Raw genomic sequence first — 22,231 nt, 5'->3', positions numbered from 1 at the left:
TGCACTTCCATTTATACTCCACTCTCCCACAGCCGCACTGAGCTCAAAGCAGCTTCAAACATCACTATATGTTTGTGTGTAATTCAGGGATGGAGAGAGAGGGAACTGCGCCCGGGGCACGACCTGCCCACGTGCACCCTCTGCCCCGTGCCTGCCTCCCACACCCTCACCCCGCCCTCGCCCCGCCACATGACCCCTATGGCACGCACCCAGGGCATGGCCTCCCCCCCCAGCCTGTTGCAGCTTTGCCACTGGTGTATATATATATATATACAATCTAAATTTAATTGCATTCAAATATACCTACTATATAACAGTACTTTCAGTGGTGAGTTGGTTCTCAGGGATGGTAAACAATGGCCGACATCCACTCAGAGCTACAAGAACCTCCGAAGAGTGGAGGTACAGGGAGGGAAGAAAAAGTCGGGGAGGACAAGGTTAAAAAGGAATGAAATGGAGATGAATGGGAGGGGAGGGGAGAGAAGGTGCGGAGGCCAGCTTATCTACTTAACTATTGCTGCCTCAACCACCCGCCTGCTGGAACAGCTCCATCTTGCAGGCCTCGTAGAAGCGAGTTGAATCCCATAGGGCCCGGGTCTCATTTGACACCAGGCAGGGGCCAGAGCTAAAAAGGCCCTAGTCCTAGTTGTGGAAATCCAGGTGATTCTTGATGGACCAATGCTGTCATTTATTAGCCCAGTACACGTGTTCACAGAATGCGTGTACATCCTGCATCATTTTGTGTACATCTGTTTCTAAGAGCAAGCCAATACGCATTCACTTTATAAATGAAACGGAGGACCTATTCCTGGATAAATGTGTGGCTTCAATTACACCAGGGGTAGGGAACCTTTAACACTCAAAGAGCCATTTGGACCTGTTTTCCACGGGAAAAGAAAGCACTTGGAGCCGCAAATAATTCTTGACATTTAAAATAAAGATAACACTGTATATATTGGATTTTTTTTACCTTTTACTCCACTCATTCTGAGAAGCGCATGGATGCATCCGCCCTGCTGCCTGCAGGGCGGGCAAGAATGGGGCCAGCAGCTCAACCTCACTGACCGCCGGGAAAGCGCCCTCCCTGCTCCAATGGGGCGGGCGAAAGGGGAAGCCCGCGGCACAGCCCAGCCAGCCATGGGCAGTTGGTGCACCTGCCCTGCTGCCTGCAGGGTGGGCAAGGATGGGGCCAGCGCTGCCCGGTGGCCAGTCAGTGCAAGGGCAGAAGAGCCACATGCGGCTCTCGAGCCGCAGATTCCCTACCCCTGAATTACACTTTCAGCTGTACGTTGTTGAACGTTGCATGAGAATTATTTAACACGTGCAAAGAGAGATTGTGTATACTGTATAGAGATTGTGTGCGTGTTCACTGTAGAACAAAGCTAGTATCATACAGCTTCGGGTATTCGTGTGTGGTCGTTGCATTCCTGACCTTTTGAAAGCAATAATGTGTTGCTGATACACTGAAGCAAAGAAAATGTGGTTTCCCCCCCTCCAAAACTTCTGTTTTATTCATGTGTACGTTTGATTGATTAATCCACTAGGAGCTCTTTTACAAGCTGACACCCCTACTTTTCTTTGGCAAATGCAAGTTTGCCACCACGTGGAAATCGGGCAGGAAGCTGCAGCCACGTGGGCCACCCCCTCTCCTCCACCCCCCACCCCAATAACCTGCATGATGCATGCCATTGTCTTTTTTAGATGTGCACGTCAAAGACATCATGAGTGCGCCTTTGTCATGTGCAAAGGAGCTCTCTGGGTTCTTGGTGGCCTTTTTGCCTTTGTTTGGTGGGGCAGGGAGGGCTACCTCATTTTAAGAAACCAGGAGGCTGGGAGAGGAGGAAAGCAGAGAAGATACCACGAAACTTGCAAGCTTGAACCCTGGGGAACAAGAGAGCCAAAATCAATATAGGAGAGCATTTTTCCTCGCAGTGTCTAATTTATCACAGAGGCAGACTCTGAAGCGGCGGCTATTTTTAGGGACAAGAGATTATCCTTACTCAATTAATGATGCCATCGCAGGCTCTTCTTCTTTTGCTTCGAAAATCTTCGGAATAAATCTCCTGGCATGCTTTTATTTTCGTGAGAGCGACCATCGGTTTTAAGTTGCCACTTCTTTGCAAGCTTCTGTTTTTTTATTCGAGCGACTTTCCTGTGGACTTCAGGAAGGGGATGCTGTGAGTTTTGATTAAGCTGTCCTCCAAAGCAGGGCTTTTCAAACTGTGTTCTGGGGAATCCGGCCTCTCCTGGGAGGCTTATCGGGTGTCCCTTGGTGAGAAGATCAATCATGGCAGACAAGCTTCCCTGAACTGACAACTAATATTTGGTATTTCCAACCAAGGTTAAGAAAAAAGCAATTAAATCTGGGAAGCTGAACTCCCAGATTTCTCTTTGCCACCTTTACGTTTGTTTTGCTGTCTTTGTTTTTAGCGTTTGTTTAGTTTTTGTATGTAGGGTAAATATTCGAGGAAGAAGAAACTGGGTGTATGTTGTAGATTTTCTTTTCTTTGTGTGTGTTTTTGGTCTTGGAGCTGCTCTGTGTGGTCTGGAGGCTGGCAACCCAAGCTGGTTGGCACGGGGGAACTCCTAAATGTGAGGTGGAAGTGGAACTAGGGCAGAGGGATGAACCACAAATGCTGAGTAAGGACTGGAAAAGCACCATTTGATGTAGTCTGGTGCTGGTGGGTTAGGAGGAGTGAGGGGAATGTTCCTTCTTTGCTGGGCATCTTGAGTGATATTATAAACAGAGAGGGGAACTGTTGCAGCATTGGTCTTCCTGTGTGGTCCTTCTCTGCTCTCCCTTCTGGGATGGACCAACAATCTATCCCCAGCAGTGCTGTCTCCTGGCAGGCCCTCCAGGAGCCAGCCATTGGGGAATCCTGTCCTCCTGGTAACTGTCTGGGAATAAAATTTATGTGGTGTGCATCTTGTGAGCAGACAGATCAATGTGATCTAGGTGACAGCACCTGTCATACAGAAACACTAGGCAGAACCTGATGCAACTGTACAGAACCAGTTATTCCTGATCACTGACCTTTACTGTGATTGGTTAGCAGAAGTATATAGGTAGAGCATGTTCCACTGTTCTGTGTATAGGGATTTCTGAGTTGCTGCAGAGCATGTTGCCCAACTGTTTACTGATACTGTCTACACTGTAAATAACCTGCACCTAAAGATAAAGTCTTCTTTGGAAGTGAAACCACTTTATGGTGTCATGTTGTTTCTTCTGCCGTGCCAAGCCTGTTGCAGCCGCACTTATCCTACTTCGGTAATGCACCTTTCGCTGTTAAACTGTTTACTCTGTCAGGAACACCCTCATCGAAGGGATCTGGACTGTCTTTCAGTTTAACCTTTGAACCGTCTGAATTTAGCTTTTCAGTTTAGCTTTTGAACCTTGTTCTATATACCATCTTACACATTGGTCTACCAGACTCCATCATGTACCTACTTGACAGACAGAAAACCTTTACTGGTATATAAAACAGACCAAATAATTATGGTCACAATTATGTGAGGGCGATTTAGCTGTGACATCTGTCACTCCATTGATTCCCAGGGTTGATTTGGCTGGCTAGGCAGCTATCCCCTGCCTCCCTCACTGCTCCATGTGCGTTCCTCCCAAAGCTGCACGCTCGGTGGAAGAGGACGACCATCCCAGATTGAAGGAATGTACCAGTGGTGGGATCCAACATTTTTAGTAACAGGTTCCCATGGTGGTGGGATTCAAACAGTGGCGTAGCGCCAATGGGACTGGGCGGGGTACAATGTGGCCTGGCATTCCGGGGGCGGGGCATTAATAATTTCTCTGCTACTGTAAAAAACTCTTACTGTAAAAAATTTTTTTCCTAATTTCCAGCTGGTATCTTTCTGTCCATAATTTAAACTCATTATAGCAAGTCCAATCGTCTACTGCCAACAGAAACAACTACTTCTCCTCTAATTGACTGCCTGTCAAATACTTAATATTTTCAAATACTTAATTTTGTTTCTAGAAATCAAAAGAAGGATACTTTCCTTAAACAAGGAACTTTACCATATTTCTAAAACATGTTTTTAAAACAGCCAGCCCAACAGGGAGAATTATCCCGTTTTGCTAACCAACCACATAGGAAACAACAGGACTTGATGATTTTTGGACCTAATGGAATTTCTAAGGGAAAAGCAGACCCAATTAGTAACCCCCTCTCAGCACACACAAATAATTAGTAACCCACTCTCGGGAACTGATGAGAACCTGCTGGATCCCACCTCTGGAACATACTGTTCTTTGGTCAAGGGTAGACGATAGCTGTGTCTGCCTAGTTGCTAAATTTTACAAGAAAAATCGTACAATTCTACTTGTTTGCAATTAATTAGCAAATGGACGCCACCGTTTTGTTTTGCATTTGCCGTCGTTTCAGTAGTCCGAGCACGCTGGTGGTCATTCGATAATCTTTCCTTTAATCCCGAAAGACCTGCATACCTGGACATAGATTTTGCATTTTCATAATTTCCTAGATCCATCACCTTCCCAGTAAAACAATTCTGACTGCGCTGTCAGAATGTTAACTACCAACAAGAACTTCCTTATTTTCTTTTAAAAGCTCATTATATTTAGGTCACTGCATATCTTATCACAGAGTCAATAATTCCGCTAGTAGCTCAGTATTTTGATCAATTGTTCTGTCATTTGCATTAAAGGCATAGTCTTCCAGGGCTAAGCACGTGAAATTCATAGAGGGAAAGCCACTTGTACCTCTTGAAATTGAGGAAAACCTGAAAGAGAGGAAAGGAGAGAGAGAGAGAGAGAGAGAGAGAGAGAGAGAGAGAGACTCTTTCATGTACAGTATTTAAGCAGGATAAACTGTGAATGTGCCAGAGGCCTCTTGGAAATGCATGAGGTCATGGGGATTGTACGGCTGTATGGGAACTGTTCTCAAAATCCTTCTCAAAATCCACTATAATTGTGGGATATACTGTAACCAGCAACACAATTTGAGATATCAACTTGAGGGGGACAAAAAAATTTCAGCAAGGTTTAAAGGGTTTCTTGAAGAGTGTCAAAAAACAGCATATTTTAAAAGGATTTCTTGTGCTTACTTTTTTATTCCCCATAACAAGTGTTCCCGTCAGTAGATGTAATGTAAAGGCACAGTGGGTTCTTCCCCTGCAGATAAGTGAGCACCACTTTGTGTTTTGAATTAACACCTGTACATACCAATGAATCGATCACTGGTTCAACCACAGCAGGATTACAAAATGAATGAAACCGGCGGCACTTCTGACTCTGTGTCCCATGCAAGTTGGCTTCATTCTTAATAATGTCCCTTCTCAGCGTGTGGTATCACCCATAATATCGTAATGTCTGTGACCCTTACATGGCTTCATCCAATTGGAAACCAGAAAAGTCACTATCCTTCATCGCACTTCTGTTCCTTTGCACTGCACTGCTTGCTAGGTTTTTCATTCTAGCATGCAAGCACTGAATTCCGGGAGAATTTTCAACATTCTTTGTGCGTGTGTATTGACTAAGATCTCTCTCTCTCTCTCTCTCTCTCTCTCTCTCTGTATTTCTATGAGTTCAGATATTGGTAGATTCCGTGCAGCATAAACATAACATCTTTAGGACATTATAAAAAGAACCATTTTGGCATTTTGCGCTCCCTTGGAGAACGCAAGAGTTGCCAGCTGAAATGTATCTTTTTCCTCGCTTGCTACACAGAGCTCTTGTCAGTTTCCCCGATTGGCTTCTTCTGTTACATGCCTCTGTTGAGCTGACCCAGACTGCAGTTCCTGGAAGGGTCACATGCATAATGATGCTGGGTCTAGGCTCAAACTGAGGTTGATCTGCTTCCTTGTGGCTGCTGTGGTGCACAAAGGAAGACGAAGAAGTAGAAGAAGAAGAAGAAGAGGAGGAGGAGGAGGAGGAGGAGGAGGAGGAGGAGGAGGAGGAGGAAGAAGAATTTGGATTTATACCCCACCTTTCTCTCCCGTAAGAAGACTCAAGGTGGCTTACAAGCTCCTTTCCCTTCCTCTCCCCACAACTCCTATGCAGAAGACCCTTACCACCTTACTCTTCCAGATGGGTGGGCTTCCCATCCCAGCCATACTGTTCAAAAGCAATGAGACCGTTTGCACAGGTCTTTTGATGACTGGCCGTTGTGGATTTTCTGGGCTGTGTGGCTGTTGTCTAGTAATTTTTGCCCCTAACGTTTTGCTCACGCCTATGACTAGCATTTTGATGCGGGCAAAACACTAGGAGCAAAAGCTACCAGACCGCAACCCCAAGCCCTCAAAACCCACCACAGCTGGTTGATGCTGGCCACGAAAGCCTTCAACAATACGTCATTTGATTAGATATGAAGCAGTCCTAGAGGGAAGTGTAAGGAGATAGTGTGGAAACTGTGCTGGCTGCCCAGGTGATTTGTGTGCTTGAGGCCGAATTCGGTTCTTCCCCTTGTTTTGGTTCTTGAGGCCGAATTTGGTTCTTCCCCCTGAGTTAAAACACGCTGTTTCAGCAACAAGTGAACAGGTGGCATCTTTGCGTTCCTTAGGAGTGTTCTGGGGCCAGGTTTGCAGACCGACCACCCAAGCTCTTTTGCTACTGCATGGCTTCCACGTGGGAGATTTGCTCAGCAGAAACGTCCTGTACTTATTCAAGGTTCCTGCTGTTTGTCTCCTAAGCAGTGGGTGGGCTGGCTGTTTCTAAGCGACAGCGGTGCATCCAAGCAAAGGGACCTGAGCCCTTTATCTTTCCACACTTTTCTTGGCAGTGCACCAGTGCTTTTCGAGGGTTTCTCCCAGCTCAGACCTGGTGCTGGCAATGGCTGGGTGAAAAATTGGGGTAGGGAGAGATTTCATATGAGAAACGGTGCCTGGGAAAGGGTTAATACACTGTCCCCAGAGGTGGGATCCAGCAGGTTCTCACAGGTTCCTGAGAGTAGGTTACTAATTATTTGTGTGTGCCGAGAGGGGGTTACTAATTGGTGATTTTGCCACATGATTTTTGCCTTAGTTACACCCCTCCTCTCAGCAGTAGCGCGCAGAACTTGAAGCAGTCTAGCAGGAGGTGCACCGGCGTGCGTGGCAGCTGCGCCTGCGTGCATTCGTTTCCCACCCAAGGACCGGTGTCCTTGCCACAGCCCTGCCCAGGAATGCCCTGCCCCCGGAATGCCCAGCCACGCCCCCGTCATGCCCCGCCCAGCCCCATTGGCGCTACACCACAGTTTGAATCCCACCACCATGGGAACCTGTTACTAAAATTTTTGGATCCCACCACTGACTGTCTCACAATCTTTACAGACATGGGATTTCCATCTCTGCTGTTAAATAAAAGGAAAGACAGAGATGGGATTGGATCAGGGCCAGAGTGGGGGGAAACTGCGCCCGGGGCACGCTTGCGCCCCGCGCCCCTGCCCTGAAGTTGATGTGAATTATTCAAGTCTTTCTATGTATATTGATTGACGCCTACCCAGAACCATTCAGGTGAATGTTCCCATTTTGCATGAAGCTACTTGCGATCTAATTACCGTGCGGAGTGATTTCATCGTCCTAGATCTGCTTGAAAGCTGAAAGGCCTTGTGTCAACTCAGCCCACCAACTCCAGTTCCTCAGTCTCATTAGCACAGTGGTGGCGAACCTTTGGCACTCCAGATGTTATGGACTACAATTCCCATCATCCCTTGCCAGAATGGCCAATTGGCCATGCTGGCAGGGGCTGAGGGGAATTGTAGTCCATAACATCTGGAGTGCCAAAGGTTCGCCACCACTGCACTAGCACCACTGGCCTCGTGAAGACCGCTACTCTTCTAGAATTTAACAGCGGCACTAAGCAGTAATTTGGTTAACTGATTAATAGACTGTTTACAGATTTAAAAGGTGAACATCAGAGAGATGCCCACTGTGAAAGGATGCGTGATGCAGACGGCCCGTTTCTTCCTTCCTTTCTTCTTTCGTAAATCATCTCTGTCCTTCTCTTGATTGATTAAACACATTCTCAGATGACCTTCCCCAAAATAGATGAGACGTCTGTTACTTAGTCAACTGTTACCTTCATTAAGGACTCACAAAATGGCATCTATATATTTGATAATGTGGTATTTGTTCGAGGGGGTAGATTGATTAATTTAGCCGTTAACGCATGAGGCTAAACAAAGAGAGCATTTAACCGGTTGCAGTCCCACTCAGGAGGGGAGTTCTTTCTGTAGAAGAGCAGCTTTGTTCACTGTTTTGATGAGGAATCCATCCTCCTGGCACTGCTGCGGTGTCGGAATGGAGAAGAAGGTCCAGTGTTGATCCTGCATTCCTGTGGAAGCCACCCCTACGTGTCTGGAACGGTGTCAAGAAGAGTTGCAAGAAAGAGGCAGCCATGTTGCTACACATCACACACTTATATGGAGGTTGGTCTTAAACAATGAAATATATAATATATGATTTCTTTTCAATAATTCAACAATTCATGAAATATAAAGAAATAACATTCAAAAATAAGACGACCATATCCATGGTTCAGCCAACTAAGACATAGGTCTTTTTTGCACCCGGTAATATAATCACAATTTTTTTGTATGTAGAAACCAAAGTTCATTGTCCAATTCATATATTATATATTTCATTTTTTTGAATGTTATTTCTTTATATTTCATGAATTGTTGAATTATTGAAAAGAAATCATATATTATATATTTCATTGTTTAAGACCAACCTCCGTATAAGTGTGTGACGCGTTTCTTGGCTTTCATCATTTTACGCTACACACAATTGTTGTTCGCAGCCATGTTGCTACAACATGTGAATGAACAAACCTTTAATGTTCCGAAGCACACAAACAGGGGCCCTTGCGCATTAACTCTGTGTGTGGTAACAGAGAGGTAACTGCTGAGGAAATTCTACCCTTTGGTAGGCTACACAATCAGCTCTGAAATAGCACAGCGAAATAGCACAGCGGAAGAATGGTGCAAGTCCCTTGCCTCTACCGATTCAGTTGTCTTCTTCCATAGTCTTTCCTCAGTTCAATTGTGAATTGGACCTTCTGGGAGAGGAGGCTCAGGGATAGAGCATCTACTCTGCATTCCAAAAGTCCCCGGTTCAGTCCTTGGCATCGCCAGTTAAAAGCATCAAATGACGTGAAAGGCTGGTTGCTGTGGGTTTTCTGGGCTGTGTGGCTGTGATCTGGCGGGTTTTGTTCCTAACGTTTTACCTGCATCTGTGGCTGTCATCTCCAGAGGCCTGACGTAGCAAGATGTGGTTCTTTGCATGAAAGGCCTCTATCTGACACCTCTGAGAGCCTCTTCCAGACTTCCAGACTGGAGCAGCAGTGGAGTAGGAGGTTAAGAGATCGTGTATGTAATCTGAAGGAACCGGGTTTGATTCCCCGCTCTGCTGCCTGAGCTGTGGAGGCTTATCTGGGGAATTCAGATTAGCCTGTACACTCCCACACACGCCAGCTGGGTGACCTTGGGCTAGTCGCAGCTTCTCGGAGCTCTCTCAGCCCCATCTACCTCACAGGGTGTTTGTTGTGAGAGGGGAAGGGCAAGGAGATTGTAAGCCCCTTTGAGTCTCCTGCAGGAGAGAAAGGGGGATATAAATCCAAACTCTTCTTCTTCTTCTCCTCTTCCAGACGTTAACGGACCAATTCTCTGGTTCAGCGTGAGTCAGGTTTGTGTGTTCATGTTTTCATGATTGAAGATCTGATTACATGGAGGGACAGTTTGCTTATCTCTTGCTCACACACGCACAGTTTTGAGGAAGGAGTGCCATTTTGATCAGGCCTCTGCCTGGTTGGTTGGTACGTGGGATACCTAGGTCATAAAGGAGCATAAGGTAGGAATGCTCATTATGCCACTCAACAGAGCCAACCACCTGTATGCCCCAATTGACTGTGTGAACTCAGGTCGAATTAGTTATATCCAAGGATGCAGGAGGAAATGAAGAACTCTCTTATCACCCCATTAGAATAACCTTGATACTGTGGCATATATCCTGACTAATAGGAGCAGAGGGTTCTGGAAGCATATTGTGTTCAAGAGCCAGTGCAGGGTAGTGGTTAAGAGCTAGTGAACTCGAATCTGGAGAACCAGGTTTGATTTCCCACTCCTGCACGTGAGCAGCAGAATCTAATCTGGTGAATTGGGTATGTTTTCCCTGCACCTCCATTTGAAGCCTGCTGGGTGACTATGGGCTCGTCACAGTTCTCTCAGAATTCTCTCAGCTCCACCTACCCCACAAGGTGTCTGTTGTGGAGAGAGGGAGGGAAAGGAGTCTATAAGCTGCCTTGAATCTCCTTGTAGGAGGGTATAAATCCAAACTCTTCTCTTCTTCCTACCATGCCTTCGTGGAGTTGGTGACCTTTGGGAAGCAGAGAGGAAGAGAAGAATTTTGGATTTATACCCCACTTTTCTCAACCTGCAAGGAGTCTCAAAGCGGCTAACAAACTCCTTCTCTTCCTCTCCCCACAACAGGCACCTAGTGAGGTAGGTGGGGCTGAGAGAGTTCTGAGAGAACTGTGACTAGCCCATAGTCACCCAGCAGGCTTCATGCGTAGCAGTGGGGGAAACAAACCTGATTCACAGCATGGGGCAAAGCGAGAGACGGCAACTGTCGGTAGAAACCAGTGTTCGTTTTTTTCCACTGGTGGGTATCCCTTCCAGCAAGAGAAAACACAGCCTATATCTCGTTGTTGATTTCATAACATATGCCCCACCAGTGTATTCATTAGAGGTGGAAAGAAGACTATAGCGTTTTCTCTTTTGCTGCCAGCGCTCGGAAAATTCAGACTGTGTCTGCTGGCTGTAATCCAGGCACGTTTCTTATTTATTAATTGTTTTTCGAGCCTGCCCTCAGGCATTCAGGGCAGCGCACAATTGGACTAGGCCCATTTCTCTTCCCAGTAATTCTTTGAAGTAGGCTAGGTTGAGGGACGATGAGGAGCTGAAGGTCACTTGGCGAGATTCACGGCTGAGCAAGGATTCGAAGTTAGGTCTCAGCCGCCCAAGTTCAAACTCTTCCCCCGCACATCATACTGGTGTAAGTATACTGTGATGCGTACCGCAACTCACAGGACTCAAGCTGAACCAAGGAAGCCGTGCTATGCCAGTTGGCGTGGAAGGTCAGCTTTCTTTGTTTTGTACAAAGTACTTCCCGCATTTACCAACTTGCTTCTGCATGCGTACTGCGGTCTTCTGTGATACTTTTTGCAGAATGTGCAATGGATCATTGTAAGTGCTAATTGGGGGAAAAATAGATTTCACAAGCCATGCCAGCCTACATAAAATTTATAAGTTGATATAAAATACCAAGTGAGGTGATTAAAGTAAATTAAATAACCCAGTGCCGCAGCTCTTGTGTTGTTTACTGCAAGGATGACATCTATTCTGGGGAGATGCTGTTAAGAGTTTAAAGTGGAATCACGAGCCCCCAGGTTTTGAAAAGGGGGCTTTGCTTGTCGGTTCGTTAGCGGGGGCTCTGAATCCTAGACACGACGCATAATTTACTTTTAGATGCACTTAGTGCAGGCGACAAGAAAGAAGCTAGAGCAAAACCGGAACAGGAGAATAAGAATTCACTCCCTCTGTCCCCATAGGTCAGGATCCCAAGAGGCTGTGTGCAGTTTGATGCACATGAGTTGATGAACACCATCAATCTGTGAAATCAAGATAATGGCGGCCAAAAGGGACTTGATGCTTGCTTTTGATTGCTTTTTTTTCTTTTTTAAAAAAGTTTTTATTAAAAATAGAAACATCATTTCAAAGATTCAATAATCTTTCATATCAACATTGCTACATTACCATTAACCTTAAAAAAGAATTAAAAATATAATTAAAAAATGAATAAACTGAAACTTTCATTCCTTGTGCGAGAAATCTCATTTAACCTTCTAATTCCGTAGATATCGGTCTATATAACAAAATTATATTGTGTCTTTCATATAGGTCATTCTCTAGTCAAATAAACATAAAACAGTATTTCTTATACTTCCCCCCCCCCATTTTTGAGATTATTGTATTTTTGCTATATTGTGGCTCTTTCTTCGAGCCTTCTCTAAACTTTATGTTATTATGTTATCATTATTTATATCTCTTTAGATTACTTCTCAGAGCGTGCATATATACTTTAAATACTTGAAATACTTTTGATTGCTTTTGATTAAGGAGCTGCGTGGCGTAGTGGTTAAGTGCTTGCACTGCCACTCACCCGATCAGGAGTTCGAGCCCCCTGTGGGTCAGATATCCTGGCAGCTGCCTCATGGTCAACTCAGCTATCCATCCATTCCTTGGTCGGTAAATGAGTACCTAGCTCATAGCTAGGGGGTAAAGAATAGCCGGGGAAAGCAATGGCAACCTACCCCACAAAAGCGGCTTGCCTATAAAATCACTGCTCGCAGTGGTACCCCAGGGTCGGACACGACTGAAGGGGAAACTTTGCTTTACTTTGATTGCAAAGTCCTGCCGGTGACATAAGAACACAGCAGCCAGTGACATCAAGAAAGGGCGGGTTGTCCAAAAGGACAGAGGTAAAAAAAAATATTCTGGGGGAAGGGGGGGGCGGACACAAAAATATAACTTAGTGTACTGCTAGCCAGTCAACAATTTGTCATTTTCTTTGTACACTTGTCCCTTCCACATCACTACTTTCCCGATCACAGATTTGGTATATCGGTGGTCGACATGAAAAAGTACTGTCAATGGGAATTTTAATGATGTAAGAGTTTAACAAAATTAATGAACAGCAACACAAGAGGTTTTTTCCCTCCTTAAAATTAAATTTGTAGTAAAAGAATCGTGGTTCAAAGCGTATTTATGGCAATCCCTAAGGTGACCAGATTTTCATCTTTGTAATGCGGGACGCACGCACGCGCGCGCAGCCGCAGGAGCACACTGCCTGTTGCGGCGCTCCCCGGTTTCCCGCCCTGTCACAGGGCGGGAAACAGGGAAGCACCCCAGAAGGCAATGATGCAGCGAGGAGCGCACACTCCTGTCACAGGGCGGGAAACAGGGAAGCGCCCCAGAAGGCAGTGCGGCAGCCTCCCGCGCTGCCGCACTGCCTTCTGGGGTGCTCCCGACAGGGCGGGAAAGGGGACAGGGCAGAAAAGGGGAGCGCCCCAGAAGGCAGTGCGGCAGCTTTAAAAAAATTGGGAAAATTAAAAAACCCCGCGGGATGCGGGACAAATTGCTCAGAAGCGTGACTGTCCCGCCAAAAGCGGGACGTCTGGTCACCTTACAATCCCTCACGTGATATCTCGTGGTGATCTTGCAGTGATCTCTGCATCTCGAGTTTTATGTGGTTTTCCTGATTGTGAGGGGTGCCGTACCCCCAACCTCCGTGATCTGGATGGGACGACTGTCCCTTAGAACCTTTTTCTCCGGGGTCTCCTTTTACAGCCTCAGCCTAGAAAGGAGGAATAAAGCAATGAGAACTTCTGTTTATGTCCCAAACACATGATTGTTTTGCAATCACATTTACTCATGTACAAAGCTCAATTTTAACTGTAACATTATTTATATAGTGTCATCAATGTGTGTGGCTTTTTACAGAACGCAAGAAGCTTACAAACTAGGGTTTGACGTAATGGAGACAGCACAAACAGGAAGTCACCTGATACTGAACCAGATCATTGGTTCATCAGCGTCAGCGTTGTCTACTCAGGCCGGCAGCTGTTTTCCAGGGCTTTTTTCTGATGAACCACCCCTGAGGGTTGGGATCCTTACTGAAGGAACTATCTGTGGGTAGCGGCTGCTAGAATGGGAAATCAGCATAGGCAAAGCTAAAAGGGGAAGGAGGGGTGCACCTTGCACTGGGCGCATGCCTGGAGGGGGGAGAAAATCGCCCCCTTCCCGCAACCTCCCTTCGTGGCCCCCTCACTTACATTAGTTCTTAGTTTCAGGTTTAGTTACAGGCTGAAAAGCAGCTTGTTCCATTCAGGCTAAAATGGGCCCTTGTGGGAACTACAATACCCAGGAGACCTTGCAAGGCCCACAGGCTCCTGGGTAGTGTAGTTCCCACCCAGGCTTTTTTCAGCCTGAACGGAACATGCCCCTTTTCAGCCTGAAACTAAGCCTGAAACTAAGAACTAAGGTAAGTAGGGAGAGTGGGGGGGCTGCAGGGGGTGGGGGGGGGACAGAGTAGGAGCAGGGCCCATGGGGGGGGGGTGGAAAATGCAGAGTCTGCCCCAGGCACAGTTTGGTCCAGCTACACCTCTGGAAATCAGCACAACCAATGTTCTATTTTTGGATCTCAACTCTAGAGACCTACACTGAAGTTACACTAATGATACTATAGGCGTGGCATAAGTAGTGCACGACAGTTGCCTTGAGTTAGTACCACCTTCTACACAAGTCATCGCTGTTCCCACAACTGTTCCCACCTCGCTATATTGTGCTGCAGGTTTTAATTTTGCTACTGGTCCTGCCTAGTGAACAGATCAAGGGGAGATCAATGGATGTCCAAAACCAACTGGGAACTGAGGGACATTTGTTACTTCATTATTTCTGCCTGTGCTTGTTCCCACACACTGAATCTTAACCTTGCCCTGACCCTCAAAGTCATCTCTCATTGGTAACAGCCTGTAGGCATGGACGTGGACACATCCTTTAGAAGAAGGAAGAAGACTTGGGTTTTATACCCCCACTTTTATTCTGCACGCTTTAAGGAGTCCTCCCTACTTCGCCAGCTTACCACCACCTTCCCTTCTACTCACGCTTGTGAGGCAGCTTGGTGAAGTAGTGGCTAAGAGAGCAGGAATTTTGCACTCCTGATCTGGAGGAACCAGGTTTGATTCCCAAGCTCTTTCTGCACTTCCAGAGTTTCTGGAGGCTTTATCTGGGGGGGATTCATGTTAGCCTTGTGCACTCCCACATTGAGCTAACACCAGCCTGGAGTGACCTTTTGGGCTACCAGTCCACAGTTTTTCGGAGCTCTCTCAGCCACACCTACCTCACAAGGTGTTTGTTGTGAGGGGGGAAGAGAAAAGAGATTGTAAGCCCCTTTGAGTCTCCTACAGGAGAGAAAGGGGGGATATAAATCCAAACTCCTCCTCCTCCTCCTCCTCCTCCTCCTCCTCTTCTTCTTCTTCTTCTTCTTCTTCTTCTTCTTCTTCTTCTTCTTCTTCTTCTTCTTCTTGTGAGGTAGTTGGAGCTGAGAGAGCTCAGAGAGAACTGTGACCAGCCCAAAGTCACCCAGCAGTCTCTATTCGTAGAATTTGGGGAAACAAACCTGATTCACCAGATTAGAGTCTGCTACTCTTCACCACTTCACCATGTGGGCTCCCTTGGGTTTTAAGCCACAACAAGTGGAGTATTCTGGTGCACAGGGCATCCCTACCAGAATTAAGTTCTCCGGAACCCATCTGTTTCAGTGAACTTGGAAGGACGTTCCTCTGTTTAGGGTTGCACTGACTGTCACTTGACAGCAACGAACAGAACTATTTTTTTCCCATTTGTAATTATTGTGGAGGAAGGATATTTTTAACAGAAAATTGATTAGCCGCTCTTATCTGATTCCATACAGTTCTGATGTAGTCATTAATTAGGAGACAATGAAAACCAAATTAAAAGCACAGTCATGTTGCATTTTACTGGAATGACTAGTTTATAACAGACAGTGCAGTTAGGTAGGAGGCAACTGATTCCCATTTGACAAGACTGAAAGGCAAATAAGCCTTGATAACTATTGGCTCACAACTGCTCCGTTGACCTGAAGCTGTCCTATTCAAGGTATCAAAGGGAGACATAGAGGAGTCATTGTGTTTACAATAGTTGCTTTTGAACACTGGCCCAGCATCATCCTTTCTCTTAGTTATGGAGCAGTCAGACCTAGAATTATAGGAAGTCTGGAACAGTCTGGAACAGTCAGACCTAGAATTATAGGAAGGGGCAAAACAGTAACAGCAAAAAATGTGCCTTTGCATATAGAATTGATGCATAATTGGGACAGTTAAAAGCAAGCAAATGCAAAAACAGTTGTCTCTAATCCTATACATTTTCCCAGCAGGGGCATCTGACTTGTTCATGCAAGAGGCTTGAGCCTACACTGACACCAAATACGCCCATTGGGCAGGTGGAGGACAGCTGCCCAGGAGGCATCACTGCTGTGGGGAAAATCAAAAGAATGCAAGGAGTCTCTCGGCTTTTTGGGTATTTTTCTTTAGAAGTGGTTTTCCATTTCCAGCTTCTGCAGGGGTGGTGGTGGTTTTTTGAGGCTAGCAGTGGCACCAAAATTTCAGCGTATCATCAGGAGGCTGTCCTTATGATAGCCCCCAAGTTTGGTGAGGTTTGGTTCAGGGAGTCCAAAGTATGGACTCCCAAAGGGGGATCCCATCCCCCATTGTTTCCAATGGGAGCTAATAAGAGAAGGGGGCTACAGATTTGAGGGTCCATAACTTTGACCCCCCTGAACCAAAATGCACCAAACCTGGGGAGTATCATTAGGGCAGTCTCCTGATGAGATCATGAAAGGTTTGAGACTGTGCCTTCAGAAATGTGCTGATATGTCTAAAAATGCACCCCCTGCAGGCACCAATGTCCTGGTGCAAAAAATTTTTTGGTTGTGGTGGAGTGAGGCTTGCCACCTCGGGGGGGGGGGGGGCATCCAACTCAGGTTTCTGGCCTCCCAGGGCATACAGTTTCTATGCCTAAATTGCTACTCTTGGCAGCCTATAAATAAAAATTCTAGCTTTGGATTTGATTAGATTGGTATAACCAATAAGGAATTCATAACAGCGTGGTGTGGTAGTTAACTGCATTGGGCTCTAATGTGGAGAACCAGGTTTGATTCTCCCACACCTCCACAAGAGCAGCGTACTCTATCTGGTGAACTGGATTTGTTTCCCGGCTGCTACACACGAAACCTGCAGGGATACCTTGGCCTAGTCGCAGTTCTCTCAGAACTCTCTCAGCTCCATCTACCTCACAAAGTGTCTGTTGTAGGGAGAGGAAGTGAAGGAATTTGAAAACAGCTTCGAGACTCCTTACAAGAGAGAAAGGTGGGGTATAATCCAAACTCTTCTTCTTAATTTGCATTTGTGATTTCCTTTCTGTGCAGCACCATTTACATATCAATGAAATATACATGCGCTCTCTCCCACAATTCCTAGGGATAATAATCTGAGAAAACATTCATTACAACTTTAGCTATGCACTAAACAGTGAAGCTGGTGAAATGCCCTTGATTTTATTGTGCAGCATATATATGCAGAGGACGGGTCTTTCTATGGCAAGAATCCCTTGGAGACAGAACGCAGGATATTTGTTTGCATAGAGATGAACCTGTTAGATCTCGGATCTTGAAGCAATAAGCAGACTCTGTATGGTTGATCAGCAGTGTTTGTTGATAGGCATCGAAGCAACCGGCTTGACAAAGCTGGTTCTGGCGAACCTGTCTTTTGCTATCCCTTTTATTCTGATGTTAGTCCCCCCTCCCATTTTCCCAAGAAATGTGAGAAAGAGTTAGTTTGGAGCTGAGGTGTCCTAAAGTTGGCGACAGGTAGAGATAGAGAGCCACCTGCCATCCTGCCCCCATGAGACAATGGAAACAATCCCAGTTCTCAAGAAGGAGGAGGAGGAGGAGGAGGAGGAGGAGGAGGAGGAGGAGGAGGAGGAGGAGAAGAAGAAGGAGGAGGAGAAGAAGAAGAAGAAGAAGAAGAGGTTGAGGAGGAGGAGGAGGAGGAGGAGGAGTTTGGATTTATATCCCTCCTTTCTCTCCTTGTAGGAGACTCGTCAGCAGGGCTGCTACAATCTCCTTGGTTCTTCCCCTCACAAATAAACAATTCCTGTGAGGTGGTAAGGTGGGGCTGAGGAAGAGCTCCGAGAAGCTGCTGACTAGCCCGACTTGGGTCCACCCAGCTGGTCATGGTGTGGGAGTGTACAGGCTAATCTGAATTCCCCAGATAAGCCTCCACAGCTCAGGCAGCAGAGCTGGGAATCAAACCCGGTTCCTCCAGATTAGATACACGAGCTCTTAACCTCCTACGCCACCGCTGCACTTGAGACCAAAGTGTTCGGGAAAAGCCTAGTTATCTACTCAGTGTGTGAAGCCATAAAGGAAAAATCAAGGAAAGAATGCCACAGAATGGCAGTGGTAACATATAGCTGGCTGGTTACATATATCTTGCAGCAATTACATTGAGTTAGGAATGCAGCTCAATCACCTAGCTACATTCTCATGGTTTACCTGTCAGTAGAAGCCATCAGGGTTTTCTGCATGTGCTATTTTTGTTGGTTAGTGCCCATGCTGTGTCTTTTTAAAAAAAATCTACATGTGTTTTGCTCCCTCTAGTGGTTACTTCAATCTTTCCTTGCTGTTTCTCTGGGTTTTGTAAAACCTGGAGAAGTACCGAGGACAAATTGAAGCTATCAAAACATGTGCTATCAAAAACAATAACAATAACAGCAAAGTGCAGGCACACGATTGATGAAGCAACGTGGAACTCTCAAGGGCAGGAGTCAAGCTATGGAATATCATCACTGAGTGTAGCCCTTTGTGTTCTCCACAAGAGGATCTGGCAGCTACTTGTTTATATGGTAGACAATGACCTTAGGGACGAATCGGAGCTCATACTGCCCTGGTGACCCGAAGTCCATTGTTCTGACCGTTTTTACGAGCATGCAGCGCAAGTCGCTGAGTCAGACCCTTCCATGGAATTTTATATTGCAGGGGACTGATCTCTGCAGCGGTCTATTATGCATTTCATTTCAACCCCAATTGCTGTGTCAGAAAGTAACTGCTGCCTTTACCTCCAGGTTACTGTAATTCTACCTCAGAGCATTGGCTAGAGGTGAGTCTCGGGAGACTAACAAATGTTTCCTCACCTCGTAAGTCCAACTTGAACTCCAAGAGTTCCATGGCAACAGAATCATTTATCACAAAAGAAGACTTGCACAGTCTTTCTACAGCTGCCTTCATCACACTGCCTTTCTGCGTCCATGTGGTGGCCGAAGCTGTAAAGGAGTTCAGCTCATGGTTTTCTTCATACTCTCTGAGGTGAATGTATGAAGCAACTTATCTGGTTTCTTGGGCCTTCCCCCGGAACAGACTTCATTTCTCACTCGTAGTACACTTATGGAGCAGCAGTGGCGTAGGAGGTTAAGAGCTCGTGTATCTAATCTGGAGGAACCGGGTTTGATTCCCAGCTCTGCCGCCTGAGCTGTGGAGGCTTATCTGGGGAATTCAGATTAGCCTGAACACTCCCACACACGCCAGTTGGGAGACCTTGGGCTAGTCACAGCTTCTCGGAGCTCTCTCAGCCCCATCTACCTCACAGGGTGTTTGTTGTGAGGGGGGAAGGGCAAGGAGATTGTCAGCCCCTGAGTCTCCTGCAGGAGAGAAAGGGGGGGATATAAATCCAAACTCTTCTTTTTCTTCTTCTTCTATGGGGAAAGTTGGCTGTCTCATTAAATTCATTCTCTCACAACCGCTGATGAATATACAAAAATGCTGCAGATTATTTAAAGGGTAGGGGAGCAGAAACGCAGGAAATGAGATTCTGAGGGATTTCCAGTCTCAAGAAACACCACGCGCCAAAAAACGTTGCCAATCACAAATTGTTGTGGCTGTTTCTCAGTCTTCACTTTAAAAGTCTTCAGGTTGTATGGTGGGGAAAACAGTGAGTGTGAGGGACTGATGGAAAATGGTGTTGTTGATTGAAAATACTCAGCGTTCTCTCCAGAAGGGGTGATGATAACATGCTTGGAATGCAGACTTCACGCCTATACCAGAGCAAAGCAAATTTGGTGAAGAACATATCAAGTAGCTTGTGCAGAATTTTTTTGGGTAAAATTTGAATTCAGGTCTAATGGACCTGACATTCTTCCAGAAACCCTTATATTCTCAAACACCTGCATCAGAAATATCTGGATTATCCCCCACCCCAAAATGTGGGTTCATTACACCCAAAATTGATTTGAACACCCCTTCATCTTCCTCTCCTCATTCCCACTTCCCTCACTTATCTTAAATCCGGCAGTGGCACCCACCACCTCTTAGCCCTACGTAGAGCCCAGAGAGGATAGCCAGCGCACAGCTGCATGCTGGACTTGGCTGGGCCGCATGGAGCCCAAAGGAGGAGGGGGTGGCTTCAGAGCTTCACACCAGCCTCTACTGGGGCAAGCCTGGCTTGGAGCTCTGCACTGCCCGCAGCCTCCAAGTCTTGCATGGAGCCCCGAGGCCATGGTGGAGTTCTGCAGGTAAGTGAGAGGGAGAGAATGAGAGAGGAGGGAAAGAGACCGGGATAGGGGTTCAAATCCAGTAGCGCTTTGAAGACCAACAAGCTATCCAGGGCATCAGCTTTTGAGAATCAAAATTTCCTTTGTCAGATCAGCTCTGGAAAGCATATAATGTTGTCCCTTCCACAACGCGAGAGCTTGGGATGCAGCACCAGTGGTGGGATCCAAAAATTTTAGTAACAGGTTCCCATGGTGGTGGGATTCAAACAGTGGCGTAGCACCAATGGGGCTGGGCGGGGCACGATGGGGAAGTGGCAGCGCATTCTGGGGGCAGGGCATTAATAATTTCTCTGTTATTGTAAAAAACTCTTACTGTAAAAAAAAAGTTCCTAATTTCCAGCTGGTATCTTTCTGTCCATAATTTAAATTCATTATAGCAAGTCCTATCGTCTACTGCCAACAGAAACAACGACTTCTCCTCTAATTGACTGCCTGTCAAATACTTAATACTTTCAAATACTTAATTTTGTTTCTAGAAATCAAAAGAAGGATACTTTCCTTAAACCAGGAACTTTACCATATTTCTAAAACATGTTTTTAAAACAGCCCAACAGGGAGAATTATCCCGTTTTCTACCTTCGCTAACCAGCCACATAGGAAACAACAGACTTTATGATTTTTGGACCTAATGGAATTTCTAACGGAAAAGCAGACCCAATTAGTAACCCCCTCTTGGCACACACGAATAATTAGTAACCCACTCTCGGGAACTGGTGAGAACCTGCTGGATCCCACCTCTGTGCAGCACCCCCTGTGATCTGGAAAATCTTTGTAAATCTGTCAATCAAGGGGAGGGACGGGAGGGGCCTGGCCCAGCAGCAATACTCTGTGGTTGCCAGTAGCCACAGAGTGATGGGAATCCTTTCTGGTATCTGGCGGATCCAAGTCCTTGGCAGAACCACTTGTTTTGAACCCTACAGCATTTCTAGAGATACCCTATGTCACTTCCAGGTTTTCCCCAGAAGTGATATCATGGCCCACACAATATTTACCTTTTCCCCGCTCCCACCTTCTCTAGGAGGCTTGGCAGTACTAGCTCTTGACTGGTTACATAGACAATGTTTCTTAAGGAAAAAATGATCAGGTTAATAAGGGGGGGATATCAAATTATTAATCACATATTGCAAAACATGTGTTTCCGTATTCGATTGTTTTAGTTGCATTTGGTCGCCTGTAAACCACCCTGAGCCCTTCGGGGGTAGGGTGGTCTAATAAATCGAATAAATAGTAGTAGTAGTAGTAGTAGTAGTAGTAGTAGTAGTAGTAGTAGTAGTAGTAGTAGTAGTAGTAGTAGTAGTAGTAGTAATAATAAATGGAATGATTCCTCCTTGCATCAATAATTCATCCCTTCACTATTGGCAACATAAAAAAGGACAAATGTTTTGCATTTTGGCTTAAAGCCATTGTCCCAGCCTTTGCTGGGACTTAATGAAAGCCCTAAGAAAGCATTTTACATGCTCAGGAGATGGAGGATTTTTTTAAAAAAAAAACCCTCTCATAATAACTATAAAAGCCGCAGTGTAGAATTGCACACTGTAGTTTAAGCTTACCCATTTAACCTCATTTACTTCCCCACCCCCCCAGACTCCTATTGACTCTGACTGTAACGTTTCAGATCAATTTGAACATTGATGTCAATTATGTTAATACTGGATACAAATGCAGCTGTTTTAGTCTTCCATATAATTTTCCTCATTCTCAAACGCCATTCTCTTTCACACCATGGTTTAAATGAAGGGAAAAAAAGGTAAAAAGAAAATAACAAATAAATACTGATTCTCTTTCAGATTTTTGCCTGATTACATCAGTGGAGATTTTGACTCCATTCGACCTGAAGTGAAGGAATATTACAAGGGACAGGTAAGTTAATTTGTATTTTGGAATTGTAACATTTCCTAGAAAACACCTTTACCTTCTCACTTTGCTCCCGTTGGTTACAATCTTGTGGGGGGGGGGGGTAACAGTTTATATAGAAATAGTTTTCAAATGGTGTTCTGGGGAAACCTCAGAGTTGCTGAAAAGTTGCATCAGATGTC

General features: G+C 45.7%; 1 protein-coding gene across 1 annotated transcript in view; it reads left to right on the top strand.

Annotated features, from left to right (window-relative positions):
* The window catches only part of TPK1 (thiamin pyrophosphokinase 1), a 303,106-nt gene that overhangs the window by 179,582 nt on the left and 101,293 nt on the right, over positions 1-22,231 (top strand). Inside the window, exon 5 of the mRNA XM_048510448.1 lies at positions 21,983-22,055. Within this exon, the coding sequence (XP_048366405.1) occupies positions 21,983-22,055 (73 nt within the window). The remainder of the gene's footprint in view (positions 1-21,982; positions 22,056-22,231) is intronic.

Source organism: Sphaerodactylus townsendi, linkage group LG11 (assembly GCF_021028975.2).
Source record: "Sphaerodactylus townsendi isolate TG3544 linkage group LG11, MPM_Stown_v2.3, whole genome shotgun sequence".
Classification (NCBI taxonomy): domain Eukaryota; kingdom Metazoa; phylum Chordata; class Lepidosauria; order Squamata; family Sphaerodactylidae; genus Sphaerodactylus; species Sphaerodactylus townsendi.
This window is presented reverse-complemented; position numbering and strand designations above follow the sequence as displayed.